At 39.5% G+C, this 17445-nt stretch overlaps 1 protein-coding gene across 1 annotated transcript in view; it reads right to left on the reverse strand.

The window, feature by feature from the left end:
- OTUD7B (OTU deubiquitinase 7B) overlaps positions 1–17445 on the reverse strand; it is a 60097-nt gene that overhangs the window by 10380 nt on the left and 32272 nt on the right. The window contains exons 2-6 of the mRNA XM_064282512.1: positions 10737–10887; positions 5538–5726; positions 3224–3451; positions 1631–1732; positions 932–1059 (exon numbers count right to left, since the gene is read on the reverse strand). Of these exons, the coding sequence (XP_064138582.1) occupies positions 932–1059; positions 1631–1732; positions 3224–3451; positions 5538–5726; positions 10737–10821 (732 nt within the window). The 5' untranslated portion in view covers positions 10822–10887. The remainder of the gene's footprint in view (positions 1–931; positions 1060–1630; positions 1733–3223; positions 3452–5537; positions 5727–10736; positions 10888–17445) is intronic.

Genomic DNA, 17445 nt, shown 5'->3' on the forward strand with positions numbered 1-17445 from the left:
AGGTGAAAAGAGAAGAAAATGGGAGAGAAAAAGGCTTCTGAAGAGAATTTCTCAGATTCAATGCAGAAATTTCCAGAAATACATATGAAGGAAAAAAATGGACACACACAAAGAACAGGGGAAGAGGAAATAGGGAGGCCCATTATCTCTAAGTAAGGTATAATGTCACTATTAAAGAACAGGGCTCAGCATACTTCTGCAAACGGCCAGGCAGTAAATATTTTAGGCTTTAGAGCCTTATGCAACTACTCTACTTTGCTGTTGAGCAGAAAAGGTTACATACATAAACACATATGTAAATGAAGGGCAGGGCTGAGTTCTAATAAAACTTTTTTTTAAAAAAAAAACAGTAGGTGGGCCAGATTTGGCCCACAGGCCACAGTTTGCCTGACCGTGCTGAAAAGCACACACAATCTACTGTTATTTTCTTATACAGAAGCAGCCTCAACATTTGCTAAATCCTTGAGAAGTACCATTTAAATTCAATTGAACAGGTGTAGTACATTTAAAACATTTAAACAAACTAAAAACTGAATATATGAAAAATACCTCCAAAAAATTTTTCAAGCACTTACAGTTCTATCTAAGAGCTGAACACACAAGTTCTTAAAAATTAGTCTACCTTATCAAAGCAAAAAACAGTAATACAAAAATCTTACGGCACGGTCACTAAAGGCTTATTGAGCACCTATCAGGTGCAAAACATGATGTTAGATATTTCCTCTATAGGTCTCAGCTTCCCCACACCAGCTCTCGTGGCTGTATCAGAAGCCTTTTACCCTATGGCGTTATCTGCATTTTCTACAATTTTTGAGACTACGAGGGAAGTTATACCGACCTAAGCACCTGAAGATGTATTCCCACAGGCCCCCACTTGGGCATTCCTCCCAGGTAACTTTGGGAAACAAGGTGTCCCACCCGAGCTCCCCACCTCTTTATTCTGTTGGGTTTGCTGCCACCTCCAGCGCCGCTTCAGTGCTTCCTTCTCCACCCCCTTCTCCATCAGTGCATATAAAGCTTTCCGGAGCATCAAGTCACGATCATGAAAGCCCCACATACCTGTGACAAGAAAACATGGTGGTGACCAAGAGAGCAAAGGCACCTTACTATGACTCAATTCCACTTATTATGATACACAGACCCTGGCATGAAGGAAAACAACGTGAAGCCCAGAAACCCATGCTGTAGTTTAAAGAAGTACTCAATCAAGAAAAGATGTGGTTGACAGACTTTGAGCACTTGAAAGTGGGGGACAGACCATATTCAAACCCCTGACAGGAAAGCCTTGCTCCTGAAGCAAGTCTAACAAACTCAAATACAGAGTAACAGCAGATAAGATTGGTCTGGCACACAGTAAACAGCATCAGAGCTTGACGGATGGTTGCAAAACAGGGACCTTTTTTAAGCTAAGGCAAGTAATATATTGAGTTGTAAACAGATTTTATAAACAGGCTCACAAATGACTGCTGAAAATATATTTTATACACCAAAAGAATTTATTAAAGTAGAAAATACAAATGGGATATATATACTTCTGTCTAATGTCAAGGTTTAACTGAGTCCCACAAATGAGATTTGACTGAACAGCTTCCTTTCCACAGGAAAATGAAGAACGCCTTTCTAGACTCACCAAGGGAGGCTGCATGCAGGAGGCAGTTCCCATCTCCAGTAGTTGCCAAAGGAAGCAGCCTCTGACAGGTGGGGTCCACACTCGCCCACCAGTTCAAACGCCCTGCAGAAACATGACAGTGAAGGAAAAGGAGAGAAACAGATTATCCACACTTCCCTATTCCTAAAACAGACTCCTCTGGGGAGCCTAGCTAGAATAAACTCATCCATTCTCAGTGCTCAGTTACTCTTCATAGCTTCTTCATATCCAGTCAGTCACAACCTGGTGAGCATGATGGGTTGGGTCTGTGATTCTTAGGCAGGAATAACTGTGCTCCTCCAGGGGACAGTTGGCAATGTCTGGAGATATTTTTGGTTGTCACAATGCCGGGGAAGGGGGGAGGAGGAGAGGTGCTACTGGCATTTAGTGGGTAGAGGCTAGGGATGCTGCCAAACATAATATAACACACAAGACAGTTCCAACTCAAAAAATTATCCAGCCCAAAATGTCAATAGCGCCAAGGCTGAGAAACCCGGGGTTAGATGATGAGGCTAAAGTCATAGGCTCAAGTTCTGTGCAGACTACTTGGTTTGGATCTGGTCAGAAGACCAGTAAATACTGTAGCAACAAAGCTCTGCACAAATTCATCATTAGTAACAGAAAACAACTCCAAGTGTGTATTCACAGTGACCTGAGAGAATCAGCTGCATGCATGACAGTCAGCCCATCAGCATGTAAATGGTGTGACTTTAAAGATATGAGCAATAAGACACAGCACATTAAACACCCAAAAAAATGAGTCTCAGTTCTGTGTAGTCATCCCACAATTGCCAATCCATTACTTACATGAGGACATTATTACATGAATGATGCTTAAAAATAACCTTAGTTTTCTTGAACTAACAAAAAGTTTACAGAAAGAAAAACTGGCCTATAGTCTTACTAGCCAGGTAACTTGCTTTTTTTTTTTTCAAAATTAGAAATAAAGTATATGGTTAAAAAAAAAATCCAAAAAGTATAGAAGGGTACAAAATGAAAAATACAGAAGCTTTCCTTCAGTGCCCCACCTCTCCTCCTCAGTCTTCTTCCCATGGGAATTTTTTAATACCAGACTAGATTTCCCAGAACTCCCAACTGCCTCATTTCATTAACTAATTTTAAAAATAATTTGTGACAAACAATCGTAAAGGTAAATAACTCTTTTAGCAAAGGTGCATATAAATAAATGTGACTTTCAGGTTAATCACTTCCGTGTACCATCTACAGCACTGGTCCTTTCTGTTCACAAGCGTCTTCCGGAGCCAATTATAAGTAGTTTGTATTTTTTCCTGTGTTGATTTTTAGTATTCCTAGGCCTTTCATATTTATATCTGGTTTCCCTTCTGTTAGATACGAAATTTTCAGAGGAATGTGTCTAACCTATGTCCTTTCTTTAACTTCAAAAAGTGCCTAGCTCAATACATGTTTATTTGACTGCCGACTCTGACTGCAATCAGACCACACACTTAGACTAGAAGCTACTGATCAAGCTCAGCCCCTCCAATACTCCCTCTGTGTGGCTCCCCCTACTCGGAGAGTAGAGCAAAGAGCACAGGAAAGGAAGCACTCACTGACCTGCCTGTTCCAAGGCAACCAGCATGGACTGTTCAATGAGGTCTCTCTCTATGAAGCTGCGGAAGTCTTCATTGTACACAGTGAGATCTGGGAGCTGGAAGGCACAGATGGGCATTTCCAGGGGGTGCTCATTGCTCCCCCCACCCCCACCATTGGAGGAGACATGGGACCGGGCCAGGGAAACAATGCTGGAGCTGGCGTGGGAGATGCCCCTAGACAGGCGTTTTTCTGCAATGAGAAATAGAGTCACCTTAGAACATACACAGCCCACTTAGAGAACCCTCCACTCGTGTGCTGATGGTTACCTCTCCATGAGGTTTCCAGTCAGGGAAAAACAGAGTCTAACTGGCTTCTGAATTTCACCGTCTTCTCTCTCAAGGCAAATACAAGGAGAAATGTAGAAAGTGGTATTTTCACAGGCACTCACATTAGCACCAAATATACATTCCTCTTTCTACCTTTGTTTGAAATTTGCCTGACCTTCCTCTCTCTCTGACTCTGTCTTCTTCCACTTCTATTTCCCAACATGATAGAGATCCATTCATTTGGCTTGGTCATTGTTTGGTAGAAAGAAAAGAGAGTGAGGGAAATGAGGTTTCACAGGGCTAGATTTAAGCAAAGAATCTCTGAAATTTTTCAGGGTCTTGAGGAACATAGGAAAGGATTTCCACTATAACAAAATTAATGACAAATCTTACACATTCGAGAACTTGTTTATCTATCATCATTAACATCTATTTACATTATTTACTGCAACTTTTCTTAATACCCATATTTATCAGAAATGTAACATGTCCATTTTGATTAAATGCTAACAGAGGAAAACACTAATAATTTCATTTGTCATTTGAATGCAAGGAACTTGCAATTTCCCAACAGAAATACCATTCTGATCATAATTTGCTCAGTATAATACTGCAATTTATTTCCATGGCTTGAGTCACATAATTATTAAGAGACATAACAGCTAAATGTCATGTTGGGCAACAATTCTCAATCCATAATAAACCAAGAGTTGTCTAAAGTTATCTACAGTAATGTTACTTTTTAAACTATATTTTTGGGCATTTAAAAAGTACCACATGCCCATGGTAAAGTATCAGAATAATATAAAAAAGTATATACTATTTTTTTAAAAAGAAGCTTTTCTCTCATTCAAAACTCTTGATCCCTTTCCCAGAGGCTACCTTTTATATCCTTCCAGAATTTTTTATGCATGCAGAAGCATAAAAATATCACCTTTAAAATCATCTTTTTTAAAGCATAAATGGGAATATATTACATACACTGTACTGAATCCTACCTTTCTCAATAGATTTTAGAGACTTTTCCAAAACACTACATCAAGCTCTACTTAATTCTAATAGCTACAGAGTATTCCACAATATGAACAATTACAATTTATTTAACCAGTCCTCTACTGATGGACATTAAAAGTTGTTTCTAAGCTTTTATTATTGTAAAATGATGCCACAGTGAGGATCCTTGTATACTGCAAATGTGTATGCGTGTTTATGTATCTAAAGTATACACACACACACACACACATATACATACAAACAGGTAGTTCCCAACTTATGACAGGGTTCTGTTCTGACAATTCCATCAAGGTTGGTTCTGACGTAAGTCGAATACCTCTTTTCTTTTTTTTTTTTTTTTCAGTTTTCACAGGCTGCTCTATGGCAGGTTTTGAATAGTAACCCTAACACTGAACATCTGCGAGTGAACACCCGATGATGGTGACATCAGCAAATGATGTGCTGCTACACTGTACGTACGTAGTACATATTACTGATGATAAGATATACAAAAAAAGTCCTAAGTGTGATTCGACGTAATCTGAACACAGCATAAGTTGGGGACTACATATGTATACCATATACGTGTGTGTATATATATGCACACACACACACATATATATGATAAATTCCTAAAAATGAAACTGCATTCTTAAATTTTGATAGAACTAACAAATATTAACATATTTTCCCCCAAAGAGGTAGGTGGTAATGATCCTTTCAATTCCATCTTTATGTATCCCATATTTCAACAATTAGATCGTTATCCTCCTTCCTCTATTTCTTTCACAGTATCTGAAGATGGCCTTCATGAAGGGTAACACTCAAGATGAAGAGAGTCGATGACAGGCTCTAGCACCTGGATGAATTGAGGCCACCTTTTAATCAGCTTGGCTGGGGAGGAGAGAGAGGAGGAATAGAATGATCTCCAAAGGGCCACTAGACTGTCTGACTGCATTTAGCAGTGCCATCTCTCCCTATTCCTTATATAGAATGTCCCTCAGATACCCTAGTACCTTGAACGATGTCATCCTGCCGCTGCAGGGTGGGCCGGGGAGGACGAGTAGATTCTCTATCAGAAAACCCCTTTTCAGGGGTCCTGGGGCCACCACTCCCTTCACTAAAGGGTGGGGACAGGTTCCCGGCATGGACTTGACGTAGCTGTTCAAAATCACTGAGGGCTGCTCTCACATCCCAATTCTTTCCTGGTCAGGAGATAAAGCAAAGTGAGTTGGGTGCTGCAGAGTTTAGGGAAATCGAGTAAAGAAACATAAATATCACTCTAACTATGTTATCAAATATAGCAAGCACATACTCAGATACACTTCAATCACTCTCCTTTCCCTTACTCTGCTTTAATTTTCTTCAGAACACTTCAATCTCAACTATTACTAATTTCTTTCTTTACTTAATTATTGTCTATCTCCTAAGTAAGCTTCATGAGCATGAAAACTTTGTCTTCCTTGGTCACTTGCATATCCCCAGCACTTAGAACACTACTTAGTACATAAAAGGTACTCAAATAAATATTTGGTGAATTTACTGAAAAAAGGAAATGCCATAAGTAAATAGAAAGGATTAAGCAGGCACTCCTTGTACTATGGGTTCATTTGGTACTTCAGATGCCCAGGAAGTACTGTTTAAATTGGCAATTTACTAAGACAAGGCTTTTCAAGGGTTCTTAAAACATTCCCTGATACGTGTCAGAGATGTGATTCCCCATCCTCATCCCTCCGAGAACGTGAACCTCCTCCAGAGCTTACACAGAGCCAGTTGTCATTAAAACGATTCAGATGTTATAGCTAAGCATAATCAATTGCTTTGCTCTGCAGAATGAAATATACTTTGTTTTTACTACCCTAACGTATCCTTTTCTAATCCGTCAGGGCCCAAAGCAGCAAAAATCTGGGAGATAAACCAGTCACAGTATTTAAAGAATATTTAAGAGAAAACTTGTTTGAGGAAAAAAATCTAGAAACAAAATAACAAACTTTAAATTCAACTGGCTTAACTGAACAGATAGCACTAGAAACATTCCTGATGTATATAATACCAATACCCATTGCCGTTGAGTCAATTCCAACTCATAGCGGCCCTATAGGACAGAGTAGAACTGCCCCATAAAGTTGCCAAGGAGCGCCTGGTGGATTTGAACTGCTGATCTTTGGTTAGCAGTCATAGCTCTTAACCACTGCGCCACCAGGGTTTCCTGATATATAATGGACACTGAATAAAACTCCCGACTAAAGCAAGAAAGAATGAATATGAAGTTCTTAAAACAAGGTCCTTCTTTTACTTCCATAGTGAAATATAATTATTTGAACCAAAATTTAAACGTATTTAATACCCTAATCATTGTCCTGATTTCATTTGTCATTATTTGAAAATACTAATTCACTTATTTATAAATATTTGTGAAATTCAGGCACAATGCTCGCTAGAAAACGCAACTGAAGCCAATACTCAAATTAAAAAAAAAAAAACAAAAAACTGATCATATGATATCAGACTGGAAGGGCCCTTAGAGATCCACTAATCTAAAACCTCATTTTACAGATTTAGGAAGTGAAGCCTAGTGAAGTAAAGTGACTTGCCCAAAGTCACAGCTAGTTTGCTTCAGGGCCTAGCAGGACTCAGCCCAGTTTCCTAACTCTCAGGTCCAGAGGGGTTCTTAGCATAGATGGGCTTCAGGGTGTCCTAAACCACCCGAAACTGTATACAAAGTTATACGGTGTATGTGTTTTTGGGGGGAAAGGGCTGATAGCTGTCATTAGAGTATCAAAGGGAACTGTGACCCCCTCACCAGAAAAAATTAAGAATTACTACCTTACTGAAGATCCTAAATGATGACTTTGTCATATAGATTTATCAGTTGCTTTCTCCAGTTAAATTATTCAATAAACACTTACTGTTCAATAAATACCTCTCTCTGTTCTATTCCATCTGCCACCACCTTAATTTAATGCCTATCACCTAGTGTCCCACCTCAAATTCACTCTAAAGAATCTCATGAGATTAATTCTGATCATTTCAGTTCCATGATCAAAATCTTTAATGGCTTACCACTACCTACTTAATAAAGCCTATGCTCCTTTGCCTGACATTCAAGGCTTTCTGACCTAGCGCCAACCTACTTTTTCAGCCTTTTCTTTGTGCCTCAATTTCCTCATCTGTGGAAATGGAGATGATAATAAAAGTACCTACCTCATTGGGCTATTATGAAGATTAAATGAGTTAAAAGTACTTACAACTGTCCTTGATACACAGAAAGCCTTAGACATGTGTTGACTGTTGTTGCTATTGTTTTTATTACTCTAAAGTTCCAGTGAAGCTGTACTAATCATCCACACCTGATGACTTTACTCCTGAACCATTACATTTACCATTTGTTCCAACTCCCTTTGCTCACTCTGCTCCGGTCACACTGGCCTCCCTGCTGTTCCTAGAACATGCTAAGTAAGACTGCTCCCACCCTAGGGCCTAACCACTGACTATTCCCACTGCCTGGGAGGCTATTCCCTCTACACATCTACACAGCCTACTGTTCATCTCCTTCAGGTATTTGCTCAACTGTCACATTCTTAATGTGGCCTACCTGACTACCCAGTTTGAAAAGTACCTGCCTCATCATTCCCGTTACTGTTTTTCATAGCATTTAACACTTCAAAATATACTTTATAATTTACTTAGTTATGTTTATTCATTGTCTCTCCCACTAGTATGTAAGGGCAGGGATTTTTGTTTGTTTTGAGAATCCAGAACAGTACCTGGTATATAGTAAAAAATATAGTAGGCACTCAATAAATGTTTGTTGAATGACTAAAGGACTTTTGTCCTAAAATCAATGCATGAAGGACATCTGTCCTGAGCATTAGATCTGTATTTCTAATTGTCTGCTAAACACCTTACAATCAGGTCCTCCTAAAAATGAACATGTCCAAAACTGAATTTCCATCTTCCCTCCCAAATTAGCAATAGCATCACAATCCTTCCAGGCCAGAAACTTCAGTCATGTTTAGTTCCTTGCTGTCCCTCAGACCCGACTCGGCCTCACCATCCAGTCCATCGTCAGGGTTGGCTGTACCCCTAAAATATCTCTCAGATCCATCCTTTTTTATCCATATGTATTATCGCTGCCCCAATTTAAGTTCTTATAATCCATTACCTGGTATTTGGTATTTGGTATTTTGGGAGGAGGTTCTCTCTCTGGTCTCTCTGTTACTAATCTCTCCCCTTTCTAATTTGTTTTTTATATTACAACCAGAGTTAACTTTTAAAGGAAAAAGACACAGAGAGAAGGAGAATCAGGTCCCGATGATTTGACTTATAAATTATATTTTATTTTAAATCACCCACTTCTTGCTCTACTGCTACCATCACAGTGCAAGTCATTGTCATCTCTTACTTGAACTATGAGACTGGCCTTAACTGATCTTCCCACTTCTCTGGCCACCTTCCAACCCATTCCATACTGTTAAAAATTCAAATCAAATACCCTCCTGATTAAAATCTTCTACCTGCTTCCCACTGAACTTAGAATAAAATTTAAACTCTTTACCATGGCCTACAAAGACCTCACATATTCTGCTTCCTGCCTATCTGGCCAGCTTCCTACCACTCTTCCTATCTCGCTCACTTTTAGTTTCCTCAACGTGCTAATCTCTCTCACTTAGTACCCTTGTATAACCTTTTCTTCTGTATAAACACTCTTTCCTACATCCCTCTTGTCTTGCTGCTCCTACTAACCTTTCAGGGTTCAGCAAAAATGTCACTGCTTCAGAAAGGCCTCCCGGCACTCTAAATCTAAATTAGGTTTTTCTCTTAAACTCTGGTAGCATCCTCAACCTTTCCTTCATAGCACTTACTACCATGTAAAATTGAGCACGCAGTGGTTAAGAGCTTGGCTGCTAACCAAAAGGTTGGCAGTTTGAATACACCAGCCACTTCTTGGAATTTCTACGGGGCAGGTAGCTATTAGTGACCTACCAGGTAGCTATTAGTCGGAATCGACTCAATGGCAGATGGTTAGTTGTGTACATGAGTATGTTTGTGCCTGTATGTTAGCATGCAAGCAATAATTTGTAACCTAATTTGTTAATTCAGAGCCAAACTGTGAAACCAGATGGCACAGGTTAATTTCTCTGAGCCTCAGTTTTTTGTTTTTTTTTTTAAGTGTTATACTGGGATAATCAAACCTATGTTTCAGGGTAGGTGTGAGAATTAAATAATATACGTCAAGTACCTCACACATACTAGGTGTTCAACACATTACAAGGGGAATGAGTAATGGTTAAGGGTTGCTTTATAGAAGAGGCGTTTGAATTAAATCTGGAAGTGGGAAGATGATTTCAGGAGGATAATGGAAGCAAGGATACAGCAGTCTTAGGAAACAGCCTAACACGATGAGGGTAAGGTGACAAGTTGGGCCTGGCTGGAGCATGGAAGTGTGGGGAAAAAAAGCACAAGATGAAAATGAAAATACAAGTTATGGGTAAGGTCATACTGAATCAGTAGCTGGAATTTAAATTCTGATCTTCTGTTTCCAAACTCATGATCCTCTCACAGGTAGCTAAGCAAATGTCAGCCTGTCACACCTTGTTAAGGGCCACCAACCTAAAAAATAGCTCCTGCATGCTAAGAACTTGCCACTTCCCCCATAGGTGTGCCTGCTTGTGTCATTACACATTTTCTTCAACAAAAAGTATCTGTTAACAAAAGATCCTACAAACATGCTTTGGACCCTCCAAGGCCTTAAGATCTAAAACATTCATACATAGATGTATATACAGATTCAAGTAAGCAAAAGTAGCAAAATAAGAACATTAATTCATTCAACATACAATTACTCATGCAAATTAGGGCAGGAAAGAAACAAAACCATAGGTAATCCCAAATTCAAAAGTCATTTTTATATAAAGAGGAAGTCTTGGAGATCTACGATTATGCTTTTATTGGATGAATATAAAATTTCACTTGCACTCCCTGAGCACAAACTGACAGTGGAGAAAGCTACTCCAAAGGGTTCAAGGTGAAAAAGGATTTTAAATTTTAAAATTATGGTAGGTCACACGAAAAGATCATTAGAAATAACTGAAATGGAAGACCTGTCACACATAAAGTGGATTCCTGATCACCTTAAGTGTTCCGTAGAATCATCCTAACAATAAATATCACATTTTACCCTCTCTCTTTACTCTCCCTTAATGACTCCTTACCTTCCAGGAGATCTCGGGCCAGCCCTGGCTCTGCTCCTGTGGAACGGACAAAATCCGACAGGACAGCATCCATGTCCAGGGTCATGTGATCATTAAGTAGTTTCAGGCAGCTGGATGTAGGGAGGACATGGATCAAAATTCAGGCCTCCACCTGAGGAGGAAATAAACACATAGGCTCAAATTACACAACAGGATGATCACAGCCCGATTCAGCAGCTTCCTAACCAAACGGGGAAACTATCCTAGTTCATTCATTCCAATTAAATTAAAAAATAAACCAGTTCAAAATTTATTATGGAAAGTAACATTTAACTTCCTAATTCCTCATCAGCATTAATTTCTAAACTACATTAACTGTAAAAACGTAATACTACTACAAACAATGCTTTTCCTCTACCGTTCTAGAATATTACATTTCTACCACCGGCTTGCTTAGCCAAACAAATGCAAAGCAGCAGCAGACCACCACTCTAAAACTAACACCCAGCGCGTCGAGTCCATTCTGACTCAGAGAGTCCATTCTGACTCAGAGCGACTCTACAGGACAGAGTAGAACTGCCCCACAGAGTTTCCAAGGAGCACCTGTCGGATTCGAACTGCCGACCCTTTGGTTAGCAGCCGTAGCACTTAACCACTACGCCAATATGCACTATTCTCTAACGTGATACCCTGTTTATTTCCTTCCTGGTACTTAATATACTCTGAAATTATTTTAATTAGTTGCTGTCTGACCTCCTCCTCCAGGATATAAGTTCCTTGAAAGCAAGGACATTATGTGCCTTGTTCACTAATGTATTTCCAACATGTATCACTTGGCACACAGGACCTCAATAAATATTTGTTGAATGAATGAATGAAAACTAGACACTGGATACCTTCAGAGCTGACTGGTGTCCTGATGCTAGCAGAGGAAAGGAAAGGAGTAAAATCATAACTAATAATCCAGAACTACTCAAAATAAAAACAAGCTAGTCTACAGAGCAGAGTGGGGATCCCATAGGTTTGTAAGAAAAAAGTCAATCTTTGTCCACTAATTTCATGAACTGAGGAACATGCCTACCCCAAACATGCCTATTCCCCACCCAGGACAAATGACTGCCAAATAAGTGCACCTGAAAAATAGCTCTTCTTTCAGACTGGACTTTGCCGAAGACTATGTCCCTGACTTGACAGTCTGGCACCCAGTCACATTCCTCTGAGATTAGCAGTCCCAAATGAGAACAATCTCTAACCAAATTTTGCTACCTCAGACAGGTTTACAATTCTCTGTAGAAGAGGACTTGTTCAGAAAGTCACTAGGTACACACCTACCCTACCAAACCCACCAACCCCCTGCAAGAGATGACTGTCTCTTCAGAAACATCTCCTCCGAAATAACCAGAAGTCTAGGGTGACTCCCAGATACTTTTTCCTTCACACTTCCCTCTATTCCAGCATACAGTTTGTTTCGTGGTATGATCAGACCCTGATTTTTGGCATTCCTTAGAATAAACAAACAGTAAAGCTCTATGAGTTATAAAACCAACAGGTCACTAACTTGATTACTAAACACTGGATTTTTTTTTGAGGGAGGTGGCAAAGTACAAAGTATTCCTCTTGTACTGGTCTACTAGTACAGGAGATTCATGCATACAGGGACGTGCTTTATGCGTATTTGTAGCCCTAGCATCTAGCATAGCACCCACAACGCAGGAGGCAGTCAATACATGCCTGATGAATAGATGACTAAGTGAGCCTCCACATCGGCAGCCACCAAACCAATCAATGGGAATCTTAGCAGATCAGAAATTCTAGAGGACTTCATACCACATTTTTAAAGGTCTCAGTTTTAAAAATTCTTTTCCAAAGAGGCATCTACCATACTGTCATTACTCCCACTACCATTTTACCATATATAACATTTTAACCGTTACCTGTGAATTGCCCAACTAGTTGAGTGACTGGTCAAATTACTTGCACTTACAGAGTTTTGGTTATAACTTTCCAGGTTTAAAAAATGAAAAATTTCAGTTCATTACAGCCCCATAAGCTATGATCGTCACATTCTCTTTCAGTCTAGATTTTATTAATGTTTAATTTACTTCAGTTTCAATATCACAACTGTCAGAAAGTGCTAAAACATTGAGAATTTTAGCCTAAGATATCTCAAATTCAAAATGTCAAGTTATTAAATCAGTTTCTTAGACTTGATACTTAACAATTAAATTCTTTTAGAATTCACAGGTGAACAAATGGCTTTTCCTTCCCTAACACAAGCAAAGAGTCCTTCTCCAAGCCCATTTTAGTCACTGTCTTAGGTCACAGGAAATGATAGCAGCTCAAATAACTTAATCGTATGAAAAATCCAAAACCAAGAGATAGCTACAAAATGAATTTCATTCTTCTCTCCAAAAGACATGCAAAGGAACAGTAAAACCACTTTAATAACTTTCTGCAAGAGAATGTGGGAAATATACAATAACCAAATAAAAAACAATTAGCAAAAAGGTGCTCAGCAGAAGACAGAAGAATTGATTAAGCCACAGGCATGTAAGCAATTTCCCAAACAGACACTGGCCAATGAGATCCATCAATGCATGGCATCACAGATCTCCCATGTCAACAGTTGGTCACGCATTTCAAAAAAGAAATTTAGAGGTCTGGCATTGTCTATAATGACTTTCTCATTAACTAAAATTCCAAGCACTAAACCAAACTTCTTGACAGCACAAGCTTGTATTTGGTATTTCCAGGTACATGCCATGGACTCCAACCTAACCTCACCCAACAGGTGAGGACAGCAGCTTTTGTTACATCACTACCAACACCTGGCTTGAGCTTCTCAAACTCCAAATGGGGATACCCAAGCCAATGACTAAAACTCAGTAACTTGGCTCTGTTCCAGCACACAGAGAGAGAGAAAGAAAAAAAAAAAAAAAAACACTTGCTTTCGACCTTTTAAATAAAACGGTGGTGGCACTCAGCATAGTGTATGGGCACGTAAAAATCCTCCAATCCTCCAAATGGAAGGAACTTTAGCAATTATTTAATCCAATGCCCAACCCCATGCAAGAATCCTAACAGATAAACCATCCAGTCTTCGTTTGAATATACGCTTTTATGGGGAACCAATTACTTTATCATGATGTATATTTTGTCGGATAGCTCTAAAAAGCTCTAATTACCAGAAAACTCTTCTAAACTAAATCAAAAGCTGTTTGCTAACCCCCTTCTCCGTAACTTTCACACACTGGTCCTTAATCTTTTCTCTAGAATAAAATTTATTCCCAGGCAAGATGGAATTTTCAACGAAAACAATTAGCTAAAGCAGTTCTTTACATAAAAATTTGTTGCACATCAACACAGCAATGCTATCGTGAGCCAGCCAGTGGTCTTTATTTTACACAATCCATCCCTATTTCAGTACCTCTTTGTACCTGTATTCATTCATAAATATTTGTATGCACATTTTCCATACGTTGGCCCTGTATTATAAACTCAACATGCTAAATAAATGTCTTGTTCAAAATTGACTTCTGCTGCTATCTTTGTTTCCCATCCTTACTTTCACTTTCATGGCCTCCTGAAGTGTTAACAGCAATCGAGAATAAAAACTAACAGGTTAATATCAAAGACTTTCAAAAATGCTATCTTATTATCAACAAAACTCCTGCAGCAGGTCTCATTATTCTCATTTTGCAAACGTTGTTGTTACTCGCTGGTGAGTCAGTCTGACTCACGGAGATGACCTTATGCATAATGGAACAAAATACTGTCTGATCCTGTGCCATCGTCACGATTGTTGGTATGTTTGAGTCCATTGTCTCAGCTGTTGTGTCAATCTAATTCACTGAGGCTTTTTTGCTGACCCTCTACTTTACCAAACATGTTGTCCTTTTCCAGCTATTGGTCTTTCATTGATGTGTCCAAAGTAAGCGAGTCAAAGCACTGCCATCCTTGCTTCTAAAGGAGAATTTTGATTGTGTTTCTTCTAAGACAGATTTGTTCGTTCTTCTGGTAGTCTATGGTATATTCGATACTCTTCACTCATACCACAATTCAAATGCTTCAATTCTTCTGTCTTCCTCTTTCACTGTCCAGTTTTCACATGCATATGAGGTGACTGCAAAGACCATGGCTCAGGTCAGGCATGCCTTAGTCATCAAAGTGACATTTTTGCTTTTTAAAACTTTAAAGAGGTTTTTTTGCAGCAGATTTGCCCAATGCAATACGTTGTTTGATTTCTTGACTGCTGCTTCCATGCAAGTTAACTGTTGATCCAAGTTGAATGAAATCACTGACAACTTCAATTCTTTTCTCCATTCATCATGATGTTCATCAGTCCAATTGTGAGGATTTTCATTTTCTCCATGTCCAGGTGTAATCCATACTGGAGGCTGTAGTCTTTGACCTTCATCGGTAAGTGCTTCAGGTCATCTTCATTTTTGGCAACCGAAGTTGTGTCATCTGTATATCAAAGGTCATTAATGAGTCTTTGCTCCAACCCTGAGCTGCATTCTTCTTCATGTAGTCTGGCTTCTTGAATTATTTGTTTGGAATGCAGATTGAACAAGTAAGGTGAAAGGATACAACCCTGCAGCAAACCTTCTCCCATTTTGAGTCACATTTTACAGAGAAACAAACAAGTCTTGAAAAGTTAGGTAGGTTGCTCAAAATCTGAACCCAGACATTCTGAATTCATGTTCTACTGTACCACATTGCCTCCCAAGGGACAAGGGCGTTATCAATTCCCAGAACTGCACTGATTCTCATCCATTTAATTATTTCACCATAGGAAAAGGCTGCATCTATCTCTCACGTTTATTACATACTTAGGCGCCTGCTTTGTATTTTCCTCATTTCAAATCCTACCATCTTCCTGAGCAATTTCAACATCCACCTCCACAATTTACCCAACATTTCTGCCTTAGAGTTTGACACTCTCATCAAATGCAAAGACCTCCACATCCATTCCACTTTAATGACTCAGTCCTGGACTCTACCATCTCCTAGAACCATTCCACCTCTAAGTCTTAAACTCCAAAATTTTACCCTGGCCACAACCTCTTCTTCCGATTTCCCCTCTTTATCACTAAATCTGTTTTCTCACCTCATTAAGATATCCAATGCCTTGACCACCTTACTCATTAATCCAACAAAAATTCATGAAGTGCTGTCATGGATTGAATTGTGCCCCCCAAAAATATGTGTCAACTTGGTAAGGCCATGATTTCCAGTATTGTGTGGTTGTCCTCTATTTTGTGATTTGATGTAATTTTCCTGTGTGTTGTAAATCCTAATCTCTGTCTGTGGTTAATGAGACAAGATTAGGTTATGTTAAAGAGGATTAGGATGGGATGCAATACCCTTACTTAGGTCATATCTCTGATCTAAGGGGAGTTTCCCTGAGGTGTGGCCTACATCACTTTCTATAAGACATGAAAGGAGAGAAAAGCAGCAGAGAGATAGAGGGACCTCCTACCACCCAGGGTCCCTGAGCTCAGAAGCTCCTAGACCAGGGGAAGACTGATGACAAAGACCTTCCCCTTGAGTCAACAGAGAGAGAGAGTCTTCCCCTGGAGCTGGTGCCCTGAATTTGGATTTCCAGCCTCCTAGACTGTGAGAGAATAAATTTCTCTTTGTTAAAGCCATCCACTTTGTGGTATTTCTGTTATAGCAACACTAGGTAACTAAGACAAGTGCCTACTATATATTAGGCACTATACTCAGGATTAGGAACACAACAGTGAACTAGACACAATACCTATCTTCACAAAGTTCCAGTATGGCAGCGGGGGGCGGGGGGGGACATAAGATTTCACAATTATAATATGGAGATGTTGGGGTTGGGGGACTAATAGGGAATCAGGAAAGGTTCCCCCAAGGAAGTAATGTTTAATCTAAGAAATGAAGAATGAGTAGAGACTGGTTAGGGAAATTAGGAAAGGAAGATGCTCCAACCAGAGGAAACATACATCAAAGTCCTGTGACAGGAAGAACAGAGGTAAGAATTGTGCAAAATGAGCCTAAAGAGAAAGTCTAATAGACCCTGTTAAAGACTAGAGTTTATACTAAATGCAACTGGAAGTCACTGAAGGGTTTAAGCAGGGATATGGGCATAAGTATCGCTAGTATCCAAGCACCTAGTAAATGCTCAGATTTTTGTTCAGATGAACTGAATTGTATTTGTACAGTACTACACAGGCAAATCAGTGTTTACACAGATAAAACTAAGCCAGTGGCTCATCTAAAAGACATGTGATGAAGATCGTTGAGTGATTTTACTTGCAATAGATTTCTCTTCCTAAACAAGTTTAGCTCAGACTAATATTAAAATCAGTCTGCATGCTCTGAGTGCTCAACTACTTAATAACAGAGAGAAATGACCCGAAATTAATTATTTGTTGTAGATTACAGAGCTGTACTAAAATGTCTGAGAAACTACGGACCCTACGTTCCCGTGTCTACAGTATCTCCCAACGCTTCTGTGAAAATGGGGTGGCAGAGGTGTCTCACCTCCTCCAACTTCACAAGGGGGAAGGACAATCAAGATCAACAGCCCAAGACTGACTGCTATGAGGTGGAGGTCAGACATACCTCCTCTCCAACCGTTAGGCCTAGCGGGATAGCAAAACTGACCAAACCTCTCATTAAGGCTCCATACACCTTATTTGCACGGTCTCACCCCCACAAGGCGCCATGCACCTTATTTACATTATTAGCAAGCTAT

The sequence above is a fragment of the Loxodonta africana genome, chromosome 3 (genome assembly GCF_030014295.1).
Source record: "Loxodonta africana isolate mLoxAfr1 chromosome 3, mLoxAfr1.hap2, whole genome shotgun sequence".
Classification (NCBI taxonomy): Eukaryota; Metazoa; Chordata; class Mammalia; order Proboscidea; family Elephantidae; genus Loxodonta; species Loxodonta africana.